The following is a 16,127-nucleotide window of genomic DNA, read 5'->3' on the forward strand; positions in this document are numbered from 1 at the left end:
GTCTTTCGAGAGACTTCTGGATGAGTACATGGGACTTAATAGAATTGAGTGTTATAGGTAATCCTAGTAGGTATGAATATCATCAGCGCAACTTGTGGGCCGAAAAGCCTGTTTGTGCTGTAGTTTTTCTATGTTCTATGAAAATCATCCCAGCAGTATTGCAGGCCTGTCATAATAGTAATGACAGGTAATACCCGAGACAGAACACATTTCCCCCACAGATTAATTGACAAATAAAATGTTAAACATTCATTGGTCTTGTTAAAAAAGATGGCACATTTATTGCTACATAAATGTTATATATACATATTATGTTTTCTGTTATCACTGACAGAAATCTTTTATTTCTTGCTGTTGCGTGGAAAGGTTCATCAACAATACCTTAAATTTGACACGGGTACAAATCTGCATCAACCAACAATGGAAACTGGAGAACAAGATGTGAAGCAACTTATCTCAGACATTTAGCTTGTACGATACTTCATAGGTACTACACAGTTTAGCTAGAACCTACAATGTTCTTAGGATGCTATTTTATTTTCTGATATTAATGGACAGGTTATGGTAAATAACCTACACTTCTGCTACCTAATATAGTAAAATAAAGTAAGAAACTTTTTTACTGAAAACTTTTGATTTCAAAAATCTAGAAAGAGTAATATTTAGAATTCAAGAAATTTTCTTACAAGATTATTGTATAAAAGACTAGCTACAGTGAAAAATAAGCCAAATGTTTTCTTTTTTTTTCTTTTTGAAGCAAAGCTTCTGGGCATAATGCAGTCTATTATAGCCAAAGGGAAAGAAAGCTTAGAATTAAGCTCAGAAGAAAAGGCCAGTGGCACGTGATCGCTTTAGCACGTTTTAAGCAACTGTTAGCTCATAAACAACGAACTGAAGAACAAGGCCACAGATACAGTAAATTATGCGTTAACTGTTGTTGAATTATTCGCCATGAACCAATTAAAATAACAAAATCATACACAATTGTCAAAAAAAATTCACTCTCTGAGAACCCTTCCAAAACAACTGTTCAGCATTCCTATCAGCCCGTCATGGCAACTTACACAAATTTTGCTCTTCAGTTGCCTTAGTGCTTCGAACAAGGGAATGCACTATTTGTTCATTCTGTTGAGTCAATTGTCAACAATTGTAGACAACATTCAGATAACAGTAAGCCACCTTGTCAGATATTTTCTCTTAAATGGAAGACAGTTTACATGGAAGCTAAGGAACTTGAATCCATATAAATGGAAACCAGCCAGGACAGAAATAAAAAAAAGTAAATGATTTAAAACACTTACACGAGTAAGTGAATAACATGAGTTAATGCCACAATGGCTTCAAAGCTCAGGGCAGTTTCATTACCGGCTGCATCAGTCACCGGATCCCTCTCCACTGATTAGCCACGCAGATAAGGAGATATCAAAAAGAAAGTATGGTCTCAGAAAGCTGGTGACCGCTGCTCCTTTTTCCCTCCAGAATTTTAATTAAGCTGACAGTACTATTTTGTTCATTGTCAACACTACTGGCCCTGGTGAACCAAGGATTTTATCAGCTCTGAATGCTTTTGTAGAGCCTAAAACCTTTGATTTGCATCTGTGCTTAATTACAGCAAACACTTTCACATATACTAAATGTAGTATTAACTGCTTGAAAAACAAAGCAATTCTAAAATTAGAAATTTTCTAATTTACAGTTCACGTTACAAGTTTTACTATGAAGCCTAGAAGCTTAAAAGTTTGCATAATTACAAATAAAACAAATAAGAATGGGCATTTACTTGAAAGTTTGAAGAAAGTTAACCTTATTTCAAGCTAAATGATGCTATGGTCAGACCTGCCCTTTTCCAATAAAAGCACATTTTGCTATTGTAGCAAATTGCTCATGACAAAGGCATTGAATGTTTTGTAGGAAAAAAAATGTGACCACAACTATTCACACAAACAGAGAACAAAAAAATAAACACTCTAACGAGGAATATTCTGATACATGGAAAATGCTATTTGTGTGGCCAAAGGAATGAAGAGGACAATGAAGACTCTTCCCTCCCCTTTTTAAGACACTAATAGGTTCTGGGAATGCTAGGGGTTAGAGGACAATACTGCTTTGTTCTCTGCATGTGAACGCTTTAACAGATACTAGCATCAGCCCAGCTGAGAATGAAACAACTGAGATTTTAACATTTCCCTTTCAAAGTAGACCTTATAGTTCAGTAGCAATAAATAATTTTTTTTGTCTTAAATGCGTTTCATCAACCAACAAGTTTAGGCACAAGGCAATTTCCACAAAGAGTGGAATAATTGCAACAGTCTCTGATTGTGTGGAAGCAACACAGCTTGCAACAGACTGATATGTACTGTCATGGGCCAAAATTCAGATTCGGGACAAATAGATTTTCAGAGGGCTGAATGTGATGTCATATTGATCAAGAGATTGCTTCTGGGTTCTGCTTCAAGTGCGTTACATTTTCCAACTGTGGCTTCATGAAATAAAGTTAGTTGGCTGGGTCCTTGTATGGAAAGATGACTCATTTGTTATTTTACAAAAATGATCCAGACTTCTAACCTACAAGAAAGAGAGAAATATTTAGTGCAAGGCAAAATACAATGGACTCTGGAAACATGAAATAAAAGTAGAACATGCTGGATATGTGCAGGTCAGGCAGAGATCCTGCAAAAATAGTCTGCTGTCAACTCAACTTTCTTACATTTTCTCAAAGAATACCTTTTGTATTCTTCATTGTCTAAGATGCAAAATTCCCCCTAGCTCTCTCCAACTGAAATCAAAAATTTTTGGTGTTACCATCAACTATTAATTAGCGATCAGCTCCTCACACAATCAATCTGTGACATCACAAAAGTAGCGTTCTACCTTCACCAGATGAATTGTGGCAGTAAAAGGAGCGAGACTCCAAAAGCTTGTGCTACCAAATAAACCTGTGGATTTTAACTTGGTGTTGTGAGACTTCTTATTCAGCAGTAAAAGAAAGCAGCTCACCATTGCCTCAAGGGCAAACAGGGAAGGTAGCAAATGTTGGCCTTGTCAATGACACACATCCCAAGAATGAATAAGAACAGTGACTATATTTCAAAGACTAAGTACTTCCAATGCCTGTAAACAGTTTAGAGACTTCTGAGGATTTGAAAGGTGCTATTTAAATATGTGCTCTTCCTTTAAGGTCATTTTAATTTTTCAAAATTAGCAATGTGTGAAGGGATGAAGGGAAGAGAGCAGAAAATACGTACAAACTTTTTGACGAGCTATTTTGTAGTTTGGATTGCACACACATGTAATAACACACTAACATCCATTATTGGCATGACAAATGTATATAAAAGTTCAACTATAAGACACCTTACATCTACCCACTGTACAATTTCTCCAGAATATAAATCACAACATAATGTGATTCAACAATTGTTTGCAAATATCTAAAGCTGGGATGCTAAAGTCGAATATACACCAATTAATCTTTTATACATTATTCCAAATGTCAGCAGTGTTTAATCTATTTGCATCAAGCTTTTTGAATGGTAGTGGGCAAAAAAAGTTGCAGAACTTATAAAATATCAAGATTAATAAATTGAAAGGAGCACCTGGCAGTTTACATATGACCCATAGGGTTGGTAGTGTCGCTGAGTCCAGAGTGAATCGCAGGGTGTGCTGGTGGTGCCTCTGCCGATGCGGCAGAAGCCTTTTCCTCTTCTCTCCTTTTAAGGCAGGCTGCTTTTGGATTCAAGTTCCTCTCTACACATTTAAAAAACATTTAGACTAAACGAAGGTAAAAATAATATATGCATAATCATTCATAGTTAGGTTGCGAGACAATGATGGAAGGATGTATAGGTTACTAACATGACGTGAACACCAAATGCATTATTTTCTTGAAAACGCATATTTTCTTTAGAATATAATCACTGGTTGAGATTAGTAGCGAGTTTCAAACTCATCCAATGAGGGCTATTTTGTCGGCCATGTTGCTCAGATACTTCTGAAATGTATTTTACTGTGAACTGAGCCACAGCTGAAAACACCTTGAAAAAACACCTCAAATCACGTATTATCTCCACCAGTACTCAACAGGCCATAGCAATGGATAAGTCCACAACGGTGCACAGTTGTATCACTTTGAAAGCCAAGTATTGAACAGACAAGAACACGATTTTTTAAAAAAATCAATTGCAATGATCAACTAACTTTTTAAGTGCAAGGCCATAATTCCAGTCTTCAGCTGATCAGGGAGCGATGTACTGCAGGACCAGAGAAGGTTCTGGTGATCCAGCATCATCATCGATGGCTCGGTGGTAACATTCTCACCCAAGTCAGAATGCTGTGGGTTCAAGTTCTACTCCAAGATGTGAGCACAAAAATCTAGGCTGATAAGTTAGTGCAACACTGAGGGAGGTGCTGCACTGTCAGTGGTGCCACCTTTCGAATCAGGAAATAAATCAAGGCTCTGTCTGCACAATCAAATAGACACAAAAGATCCCAAAGCACTGTCTTGAAAAAAAAAAGTAGAGTTATCCTGCTCAATACTTATCCCTCAACTATCACTAAAACAAAATTATATTATCTGATTATTATAGCACTGTATTTGTTGGGACTTGGCTGCACAGATTTCTTGTATAACATCAGTAACTGCACATCAAAGATATTGCTTTGGCTTTTTTAAAGCACGTTGGGACATCCTGAGATTGCGAAAGATGCTACAAAACTAAGCCTTTAAGTCTTCAAAATGAGGCAGCAGCAGGATCCCATAAGAGGGAGACACGGGTTAAATAAAAGGCACTCGTTTCTTATTTCACAGCGTTTTATATAAAAGAATCCAATGATTACAAGTAAATATTGTCCCAATGTCAACAGGAAGTTAGAGTCCAGATGAGAAAATGATCCTTATTAGCAATCCACACAATTGTTGAATTCGAAATTGAACTATATGTCACATTTGCAGGTTATTGGAAAACACTGGGTAACAAAGAGAGAAGTGTCACATTAACATGATCGCAAGCCTAGTCTCATCAAATAATTGGAAAGGAGCATTAATATCAGCTCAAAGGGTGCATACTGGGATGACCCATACAATTTCCCATGGGAGCTGTTGGCAAGTGTGCGTGTTTTAAAAATCAATTGGTAGATATTTTGGTTAGATATTTTAGGAAATCAGAGTGCATGGTTTAAAAAGATCCAGCTCCATGGATTTCACTATGATTTAAGCATACAAGATATAAACAAAAATCTGCTAAAGACACCCCATCGGAAATAGGAACATGTATCTTATTCAGCTTGCTGAATTTATGAATCGCTGCACTTTAGGATTAAATTCCAATTCTTTTGTAACAATGTAAAATTTAACAATTAAAATTATACAGATTACTGTTTACTTTGAGACCAGTTGATCATGGCAGTATCATTGATATTACTTAATACTGTATTTCAGAAGTCAGTGTCAACTCGAAACTGTATCATTGTAATGCACCATATTTTGGGTAAATTATTCCTGCTAGAATTATTCATGCCAATATGGTCCTTGCTTACACATGATAGCATCATTTTCCATCTACTATCTGCTGATATCAAAACGGAGATCAAGTTTTTCCCAATGCAATAAAAACCATTAAGGAAACCAACTACTGAGGAAAAAGTACACAAATAGATTTTGCCATGCATTGTTCCCAATTGGGTTGTTCAATGAGGCAATGAATTGGAGAATCAGCCATGGACTACAGCATGCCTGATTTTCTAGTGCGCCTGACTTTCCAGTCATTAATGACCGCAGGACACAAATTAAGCACTCGGACTTCCACATCAAACATGCCTATCAGTGCTCGAGTGAGATTTCATATATTTCTGTGCAGATTGAAGGACTGAACTAAGTTAGATCTGAGCACAATCAGCCACAACTATAACCAGATGTGCACCCACACTCCCTAAACAATGGCTGATTGCAAACACATGTCTAATGCCACGTTACAAATATTAAATTCAACAGAATCCTCTGCTCTTTCCCAATGTTCTACCCTATTCCCCCTTGTTGTGGTCACAATTGCATTGGCAGCAAGAACCACCTGGGCATCTCCACTGTTTACTTCTATGTGGGTCTGTTAGAAAGCATCATCACCCCAATCACAAGTGAATGTGGTCCTACAGCTAAATATCAATTCTGTCATACACACACACACATGATTTTGCAAGTAAAATTGGCTGAGCATTTGGGAAGGAACCATGGCTGATTTTGCCCCTTCCTGCTAATGCAAAATGATTTTCAAATTGGCCTTCCTTGTTATTTGCTGGTTTCACAAACTACTTTGAGCATGTGGCTGTTACCACCACCTCAACTTCGTTTTTGCACTACTGTCAGCTTGTCTAAAACTCTAAACTCTGTTAAAATGAATGACTTGCATACAGAGAGCACCTATTATGATCTTAGGTAAAGGGTTTTACGGCCATTGTTCATTTTGAAGTGGAGTTGCTGTTGTAATACAGAAAAGGTGGCAGCCAATTTGAACACATCAAGCTTCCAAAATAGCAATGTGATAACAGCCAGATAATTGGCTTTACTGTATTGCTCGAGGGGTCAATATGGACTAGGATATTGGGGATAATCCTTGTTCCTGGTTTTTTTCAAGATAGTACCAGAGGATCAATGCTGAATAAACAGTACCTCCAACAGTGCAGTACTTCCTCAGTTTCTGCTTGGAATGTCAGCCTGGATTGTCCGTTCATGTGACTGGAGTAGGACTCAACCCCACAACCATCGTACTTGAAACCCATAATCATTTGATGCAGAGACAAGAGCGTTCCTGGCTGAGCCTTGGCTAACACAGTTATGTGAATAGCGTTAATGAAAAAATGCAAAATTAAAAGGAAAATCACTATGCAGGGTATCCACTATGCCTAGATGGGAAAATGGATGGCAGTGGAAACATTCTGCAGACATACACACCAGGTGCAGGACAAGAGCAGCTTCATTTGTAAAGAGGATTCAGAAATAAGATTTTTATTGTTACCAAGGACGTATTGAGCTCCAAGTTAGCTCATGACATCTTGGCGAACGTAGCACCGAGTGGGTTTATGTCATCTGGTATCACAAATGGATATTGGATCTAGGAAAATGGACTGCAATTCTCGCTTAGTTCGTTCATTGTAGCAAATACAGTATTGGTAATTACCAGGACAGGGGCAGAGGATATGGAGCTGGGGTAGTTGGGAGAAGGTCTATGAACTTCAAATTGTGAAGTGATTAAGTTCTCCCCTCCTACTTTTTGAGCACTGCTGTTTCCTTCCCTTTGGAACATGTGGGATATGACTCGGCAGGCATTATTTTCTGCCCGGTCCCTTTCTCAAAGTCTTCTTTATGTGAAAGCCTTTTGTTCGTGGGAGAAGTTGCCGATTACCCAAGATTCCAATCTACAAACTTTGCACAGGCGTTAATAAATTCAGGAGCAGGAACCTGGGCACTGGAGTTAACTGTCCTGCTCTTACCAATAAAGCACACCGGGGACTAAACATGAGGCTTTCCTTAACTGTATGGATTGAGGTGACTGAGCTGCCAGGGAAAGCTGGCAATACCACTTTAAATGTAAATACCTGTTACTAATGCTGGAAAACAGCTACTAAAATACTGAGTCATAAAGCCAACCTCAAGCCTACTGACCTCGGACTTGTTGTTCCAAGTTAAGGATGACGGTAACTGCCTGATGAAGAATAAGTAGTTTGGTTTGGGGTTTTTCACTCTTCAAGTGAAGTTGACACATTCGCCCAAGCTCTTTAAATGCTTCATTGATATCTCTTACACGAAGACGCTCTCTGGCATTATTTGCCATTCTCCTTTCACGCTCTCTTTCTGCTTTTTGTTCGGGGTTTAGGTCCTCATCTTCATGATTACTGTGCAGAAATATTAACATACAGTGCTAAATTGCAGTCAATACAAATTACCTGAGATATTATAAGAACATAAGAAATAGGAGCAGGAGTAGGCCTTCTAGCCCTTCGAGCCTGCCCCGCCATTCAATAAGATCATGGCTGATCTGTCGTGGCTCAGTTCCACTTTCCCGCCCTCTCCCCATAACCCTTAATCCCCTCTCTTATCAAGAACCCATCAACCCGCTTCTTAAAAATATTTAGCGAGGCAGCCTTCACCACTTCAACGGGCAGAGAATTCCAGAGATTCACCACCCTTTGAGTGAAGAAGTTCCTCCTCAACTCCGTTCTAAACCGCCCCCCCTTTATCTTGAGGCTGTGCCCCCTAGTCCTACTGTCTTTTTTGAGCGGGAAGAGTCTCTCCACCTCTATCCTATCCATCCCATTCATCATCTTACACGTCTCAATGAGATCTCCCCTCATTCTTCTAAACTCTAACGAGTACAAGCCTAGTTTATTCAGCCTCTCCTCATAGCTCAATCCCCTCAACTCCGGTATCAGCCTAGTAAACCTCCTCTGCACTCCCTCCAGGGCCAAAATATCCTTGCGCAGGTGCGGCGCCCAAAACTGCACACAGTACTCCAGCTGCGGCCTCACCAATGCCCTATACAGCTGCAGCAAGACCTCCCTACTTTTATATTCAATCCCCCTCGCTATGAAGGCCAGCATCCCATTCGCCTTCCTGACCACCTGCTGCACCTGCAAGCGGGGTTTGAAACCAGGATCAAAAGCTTTTGTGGATAAAGGGTAATTAAACATTTCAATATAGACTCACCATGACCTTCCTCTGGACTGCATCTTGATGTCTTTTTTAGATCCTTCATCATCTGATCTCTTGTCTTCAGACGAAAAAGAGTCATTTGTGTTCTCATCTTTCTCTTCTGTTTTGACTTCTGCTGGGCCCAAGGCAGAACTCTGACTCTGTAAACTTGATAGTCCTGTCCAAAAACATAAGCACCCTGAGGTCAATCACTATTTTGAGTAGCAAGCTATATAATTTACTTGGGGAGGTTTAGAGTTCATATTCAGTAAAATAATGTCATTTTGAATTAGGTTGCTATAAAGAGATACCTCTGTAGTTATCCTGTGCCTGATGATTTAATTCTGCACTTGAAGGGGGTACTGTATTGGGGAGGATCGTATGGTTGCTATGGAGACTGACAGATTCATCCCGATGAGAACCAACCTACAAAAGACGACAATTTATTCTACTATTGCCTATGACTCATTGCCAATGATTAAATTATCATCCAGTTGATTTAAACATAAAAATGTAAAAAGAGGATTACTCTGTACTTTGTGTAGAAATTTATAAAATGGAATTTGCATCTAATAAGTACACCCAATTTTGTATCATCTGTGGAGTATGAAGTAGGTTCCATTATACAGTGCAATAGTGACAACATACTCAGATTTATAATGAAATAAAAGCACAATACAAAGTTTCTACATTAATGTACACCTAACAATCTGAGTAAGGATGATATAAATGTGCTGCTTTCTGTTACTTAATTTTCTATACCCCCCGCCAACCCCCACAGTATTCTCTTTGATCTGGACAGCAAGCCACAAACATTTCCGACTGTGCACAATGCAATTTGCAAACTTGAGCATTCTGCAAAGTACTCCACTCCATCCAACAGAAATGACACTCAACCCAGAGAACAAACGTACCGAAGGAACAGGATTTTGAATTTGGGCTCAAGTTTAGGACTGTGTTAAATTGTAGCTATCGAGGTGCCCAAAAATTTGACATAACCGGAAAGCAAACAATGAAAAATAAGTACATATGCAATTTATGCATAACAGCTCCAGTCATATGCACTGAGGAATTGATTTGTTCAAAATATTATGTATTCAAGCAAAATACCAATGCTTATTTAATGCAGCACAGTAGTTACAGTGCTGATCCATTTTAATTCACTATTACACATTCAAAGTTTTTCCACAGAACATCATAAAAACAGAAACTTCTTTTCAATCTGTTTGAGACATTTGAATTGCATAGCAACAGCTACAATATGCAAGGAAAAGCCCAAATAAAATAAAATCAAAGGTTAAGGTACACTACACACAGGAACAGCAAACTTAATGTCCACGCTTACAATTTTTGATTTATTTCATGACTAATATTTATTTAAGTCTTTTAATTTAATAAAGCATCCCAAGGCACTAAACAGGACCATTATAAAACAAGTATGACACTCTACAACATACGAGGATTATTCTAATTCAGGTCAGAAACTCGTGTCTAGTTTCTGCATTTGGAATTTGGCTAGGGTGAGCATGAGATATTTCACCTCAGGTATGATTCAGCTGACCCACTGTATACTCAAATAAGCTTTGATAAAGTTTATTTAAGGAAACAGTTAACATGTATAGAAAGAAAATTAGCAATACCTTTCACTAATTACAAACAAAAAAAAATGATATTGGATAAACCTTAACAACTAAACACCATTCAATGAGACAAATTCTATAGACAAAACCTATGCCACAGGTTTAACACAGTAAAGACTAATGCTCACGTGATACTGGAATTTGGTTCTTTGGTTGAATGTTGCATTTCTCTTGAGGCACACACAGATAAGCTTGGAGTCAGAACAGCTTCCCAAAACACCAAGGAGAGAGAGAGAGAGAGAGAGAGAGACTCAAGGATAGCTAACCACCAACAACAGATTTTCTACTCCAGGAAGGCCACGAACCTTACTTCCAGCTAACAGAACTTCCAAAACCAGGGACAGAGAAAAACACTGCTTTCCAGTCTGATGGTCACCCCCTTCTCAACTAAAACTGAAAAGAAATCACCTGACTTGGTCTTGTCAATCAACCTTGCCCCTCACAATGCAAGGTCCATAAAAGATGCCAAAGTAAAAATAATGATGTGGATATGCCGGCGGATGTGCCATGACTCTCCATTCACCTGACGAAGGGGAGTCCCCTTGAAAGCTTGTGAGTTTACTATCAAATAAATCGGTTGGACTAAAACCTGGTGTTGTCAGACTTTTTACTAAAGTAAAAATAAACAGAACCCCATTGAAGTAGCAATAAAAGGACATTGTTGCCCAGCTATCTGCTCAATGAGAAAAGAAAAACTAAAACCGTCTGCTTACAACTGCAGAGAACATGACTTAAAAAAAATCCCTTAATATCCTGTGACGTTAATGTACCTTCAAGTGAGATGACCCAAAACCACAAAAAAGGTAGGTTTTAAGGAGTATCTTGAAAGAGGAAAGGTAAATAGAGGGGTGGTAGGTGTAAGGATGGAATTCCAGAACTGAGGGCAACTAATGCACAGCCACCAATGATGGATCAATTAAAATTGGGGATTCTCAAATGATCAGAATTAGATGAGCGCAGATATCTTAGAGGGCAATGGGGCTTAAGGAGATCAAACAGTGGGGAACAAGGCCACAGAAGGATCTGAAAACAAGGATAACTAGTAATCAATGCAAGTCAGCAAGCTCAAGGATGGGAAGTGAACAGGGCATGGTGAGGGTTAAGGAAGAGCAGCAGTGTTGGATAATCTCATAAGCAGAATAGAATATGGGAAAGCAACCAGGAGTGCGTTGGAATACTCACGGCTAGAGGTAAGAAAGGAAAAAAAATATAAGTTTAACAGCAGACGAAGGAGACAGAATTAATTCAGGCAGTCTTAATGGGGTCAGCTCACAATGTCCACAGTAATTAGTGTAGATTACAATTGTAAAAGCAGCTTCAGATGAACCTATTAACAAGGACCTTCCCTGGAACCCAATAACTTCTGACGTGGAAAAAAAATGACACTGCTGAGAGATTTATGACAAGTCATCTCTTAAGAGAATATTTGTTTCTAGAAAAGCAAAGGATCTAACCAGAGTTACCTTCCAGTAACAGGGGAGCCATAAAAGGCCAAAATCTCACCACTTATGAAATTATGGAATTGCCAGTTTCAATATTGAATATATAGGACTGACAACATTTGTAACAGAATAAAAGAAAATAAGCTCTTATAAAAAACAGATTCTGCCCAACAGAGAAAGAAAATTGAAGTACATTCATTTGCACTCCCAAGCTCTCTGAAATATGCAGTGGTAGTTAAAGAGGAGGAATAATTTGCAACCTTAAATACTGAAAGCAGTCCAAACTGTGGAGGATAAAGCAACTGAAATCTGTTTTCAACAAAACAGGGGCCCAACATGCATCTAATCTAAGACAATCTAGTCACACAAGCAAGTATTTTCCTAAAATTACACGATAAAGGAAACAAGAATACTCTTGAAAAAAGAATGGACCTACCTTGTATTAAGTTGACCATTGTCTACACCCTAGTTATGATTGTAACACTACATTCTGCACTCCTTTCCTTCTCTATGAATGGTATGCTGTGTCTGTATAGCATGCAAGAAACAATATTTTTCACTGTATGTGAAATACATGTGACAATTATAAGTCAAATCAAAAGGATACAAGATGCCAGTTTCACAACTCTTCCCTGCAAGTGCTTCAGACTCTGAAAATGATACTCAGTTCCATGATATGGAATATACACTCATTAATGACACAGCACTCTCTACATGCAGGAAGACATGGAAGAGTCTTATCTTTGTAGTAAAAAGAAATGCCTGACAGAAGTTAAATAAAAAAATGCAAGGACACAGGAAGGAACCAAGAACATGGGAGAAGGAAAGAATTTTCAGTAGTTAATGCAGAAAGAAAACCAAGCAACTGCAAGGCCCCAGTGTTCTACAAACAATCACAAGGATGGGAAACCCTCTGATTTTTAGAACTTCTAGGAATTGAAGATTAATCTTCACAACACTGCTATAAGCAACCCAGGAATAAAAAACTTGTTTCTTTCTTTGATCACTTCAATTTATTAGTTAATAAAAAAATTGCAGACAGGAATGCGATGAAGAGGGAATGTGGCTTTGCAAGGCTGTTTCACTAAGTCCAGTTTAATCCATTTGGTTAACAAAAAGCCTCTTTCTAAATGGCCAGGGAAGGCAATAAGCCTGGAGGATTGGCTGTTATCAAGAATGTGGAGGTAAGGTACTATTAGTATTTTTTTTATTTGTCCATGGGACATAGGCATTGCTGGGTGAGCCAGCATTTACTGGCCATCCCTAGTTAAGAGTCAGCCACATTGCTGTAGGTCTGGAGTCACACGTGGCCAAAACAGGCAAGGATGGCAGTTTTCCTTTCTTAAAGGACGTTAGTGAATCAAATCAGGTTTTTTATGACAATCAACAATTATTTCATGATCATCATTAGGCATGTAATTCTAGATTTTTAAATTCAATTTTTACTATTTGCAGTGGCAGAATTTGAATGTGTCCTCACATCAGTGCCCTGGGTATCCGGTTTATAAGTCCAGTGACAATAGCATTATGCCAAAGTCACCCCAATTGTTTGAAGTAGTTAGCAGGAGCCAAAGAAATTTAGCTTTAATTTTTACAACATTAAGCCGAAGAAATGAAGCATGTTTGATCTTTATTAAAGATATAATTTACAAAATGGAATCTCTATTATCTGCCACAATCAATAACGGAAATTCAAAGATAATCACCTTCCAAATCTTACTCTTACATGCAAGACAACGCAATTCCGTAGATGAAAGAATTAAACACAGTACTAACTTGAATAACATTGAATTTAATCTTTGAACTGCGAAGTTGCCTGTTGGACACGATGTGAAGGATATTAAGAGGCTTTACAAAATGTATCTTGCAGAAGACTTTATCCAATGAAGAATTTAGCAGCTATAATTGAGTTTTCACTGTGTTTATTCAGAGAGTTCACTGTATTGCAAATGGTTACTGTACCAGCAAATTACCAACTCACCTGCCTCAGATAATTACACCATTTTATTTACTCATTCCTGATTCATTGCAATGAATGAAAGAAACCACCTTTGAGAGGTTTTCATCACAATACTCTTTCATCAGAAACCTCATCAAAGAAACATGCCAAAGTATTTTCATATGTAACCAATTAAAAATTGTGCATTTTAGAAACAGGAACAAATCATTACGCAATGTAAGTACCTTACTACAAGTAGTTACAGACTTTGAACATCTTTCAACACATTTATTAGTTGGGAATCATAACAATCCATCAAGATGACAAAAACTCACGAACTAAATGCTTTCCATTTCCTACAGTCTCACAAGGTTGAATTCTCTTCCCCTTGCCTATCAATCCTCCTATTTGAGACTACATAGCATGGTGCTTTTAAGATATGTGATGTCACTCCTATAGCTAGTTAAAAACACAACATCCAATACCCCTGAGCAAAGTGAATTTTAAAGTACATGAGCCATATCAACTAGTCTTCTGTCACAAAATTACTAATGGCTTGCATAAACTCCATCAATAACGAACACAAAATATTCCTTTACCAAAAACTGAAGAAACAAATTAGAATCACTAGCATATTACATCAGTATTACACTTGAGTTTTTGGAGTTAGATGGCACGGTGAGTGCAGTCCATATGATTCTTAACTGGATAGAGTCCATTATTAAAGATGAGATTGCAGAGTACTTGGAAGTGCATGACAAAGTAGGGCCGAGTCAGCACGGCTTTGTCAAGGGGAGGTCATGTCTGACAAATCTGTTAGAGTTCTTTGAAGAGGTAACAAGGAAGTTAGATAGATTTCCAAAAGGCCTTTGACAAGGTGCCGCATAGGAGACTATTAAATAAGTTAAATGCCCATGATGTTAAGTGTAAAATCCTGGCATGGATAGAGGATTGGTTGACTGGCAGAAGGCAGAGAGTGGGGATAAAGGGTTCTTTCTCAGGATGGCAGCTGGTGACTACAAAAGGCTGTGGAAGCCAGGTCATTGAGTACCTTTAAGACAGAATTGATAGGTTCTTGATTAATAAGACGATCTGGGGTTATGGGGAAAAGGCAGGAGAATGGGGATGAGAAAAGTATCAGCCATGATTGAATGGCGGAGCAGACTCAATGGGCCCAGCGGCCTAATTCTGATCCTATGTCTTTTGGTCTTGTTAGGATTCAATGAAGGCTTATTAGGTATTAAATTTGTATAAGCTTTAAGCATTTTCCTTCTAGAAAGCTCTCCTCACCCGAGCTTCGGGTTGTGCTAAGTGTTTGGTTCTCTACCAAATGATTGAAACTACCGTGCAGTTTCACTTAACTTATTGAATCATGGTGGCTGAACATATAAACAGCTCTCATTATCCACACATGCATGCTTCCTAATATGACATAGCAATTTAGGAGCAGGAAAAGCCTGTTAAAATTTCCCCTCCTAGCCTGGGGACACTAAGACCAAGTCTGGGATCAAACCATGGATCTTCGTGGTCCAATGCTGCATTACACACATGATGCATTTATTTTGAGCTTTGGGGGCAAAACAAAAAACATAAATATCTAAATTTTAGCTATTGGAAGCCTCAGTTTGATAGGTGTTTTTGAAATAGATAACTTAAAAGATAAACTTCAAAAGATAATTAAACATACATTCAAATATACTAGATTCAACCAAGATACGATTCAAGTGTATGATCAGTCAGTGCTTATTTTGGCTAATACAGAATATTTATGATAAATTTATTGAATACATTTTCTAGCTTAAATTATTAACAGTATAAGTAACTAGAATGATATCACTTTCTTTCGGTGCTATACTGAGCTATACTGAACTGAATTATGTACGTCTTTCATTCAATATCCAAAAAGTTAATTCACCTTCAACAACACCAATAAAAAGATAATTATGTTCTAATCCTAGTCAACAGCTTGAAGGAACAAAATTGCCAACACAGTACATCTATCTATTAAGGCTTGTTAGCAGTGCCGATTCAATTTGCTCACCCCCAGTGAATCTCATAATCCCTATTTCTATGTTAAATCCTTTTCTAGCCAACTCATGTAAACGTTAGGTAACTTGGTCTCAAAAGGAACATTAAACTCAATTAGTAAAGTCATTATTTTCCTGGCAATAGCCTCAGGTAACTTGAGTTGAAGTAAGAGTTTCCACAAGAGTAATTTGTGGTATATTTCAGTTTCTTTGCCCCAATCCTTCCTACAACATGAACCTTTAAATATGGGTGTAGTTTTACACAAAGTGCCCTTTTCCATTTTGCTAATACTTGTAAGAACTTGACAGCAAACTTTGTAGATGACGTATAATGACGAGGCATTTGAAATTTGCAATTATATTGTCGCTTGCAAGACATGTAGCTCCAGTTCAGGTTTG

General features: G+C 38.0%; 1 protein-coding gene across 9 annotated transcripts in view; it reads right to left on the reverse strand.

Annotated features, from left to right (window-relative positions):
* Positions 1 to 256: 256 nt before the first annotated feature.
* tcf12 (transcription factor 12) overlaps positions 257 to 16,127 on the reverse strand; it is a 260,025-nt gene continuing 244,154 nt past the window's right edge. For all 9 annotated transcript variants that reach the window (XM_080214465.1, XM_080214469.1, XM_080214470.1 and 6 more), the window contains 5 exons: positions 8,992 to 9,106; positions 8,696 to 8,858; positions 7,655 to 7,884; positions 3,597 to 3,747; positions 257 to 2,565 (listed from right to left, as the gene is read on the reverse strand). In XM_080214465.1, the coding sequence (XP_080070591.1) occupies positions 3,605 to 3,747; positions 7,655 to 7,884; positions 8,696 to 8,858; positions 8,992 to 9,106 (651 nt within the window). In that variant the 3' untranslated portion in view covers positions 257 to 2,565; positions 3,597 to 3,604. The remainder of the gene's footprint in view (positions 2,566 to 3,596; positions 3,748 to 7,654; positions 7,885 to 8,695; positions 8,859 to 8,991; positions 9,107 to 16,127) is intronic.

The sequence above is a fragment of the Carcharhinus amblyrhynchos genome, chromosome 28 (assembly GCF_965287045.1).
Source record: "Carcharhinus amblyrhynchos chromosome 28, sCarAmb.v2.hapA, whole genome shotgun sequence".
Taxonomy (NCBI): domain Eukaryota; kingdom Metazoa; phylum Chordata; class Chondrichthyes; order Carcharhiniformes; family Carcharhinidae; genus Carcharhinus; species Carcharhinus amblyrhynchos.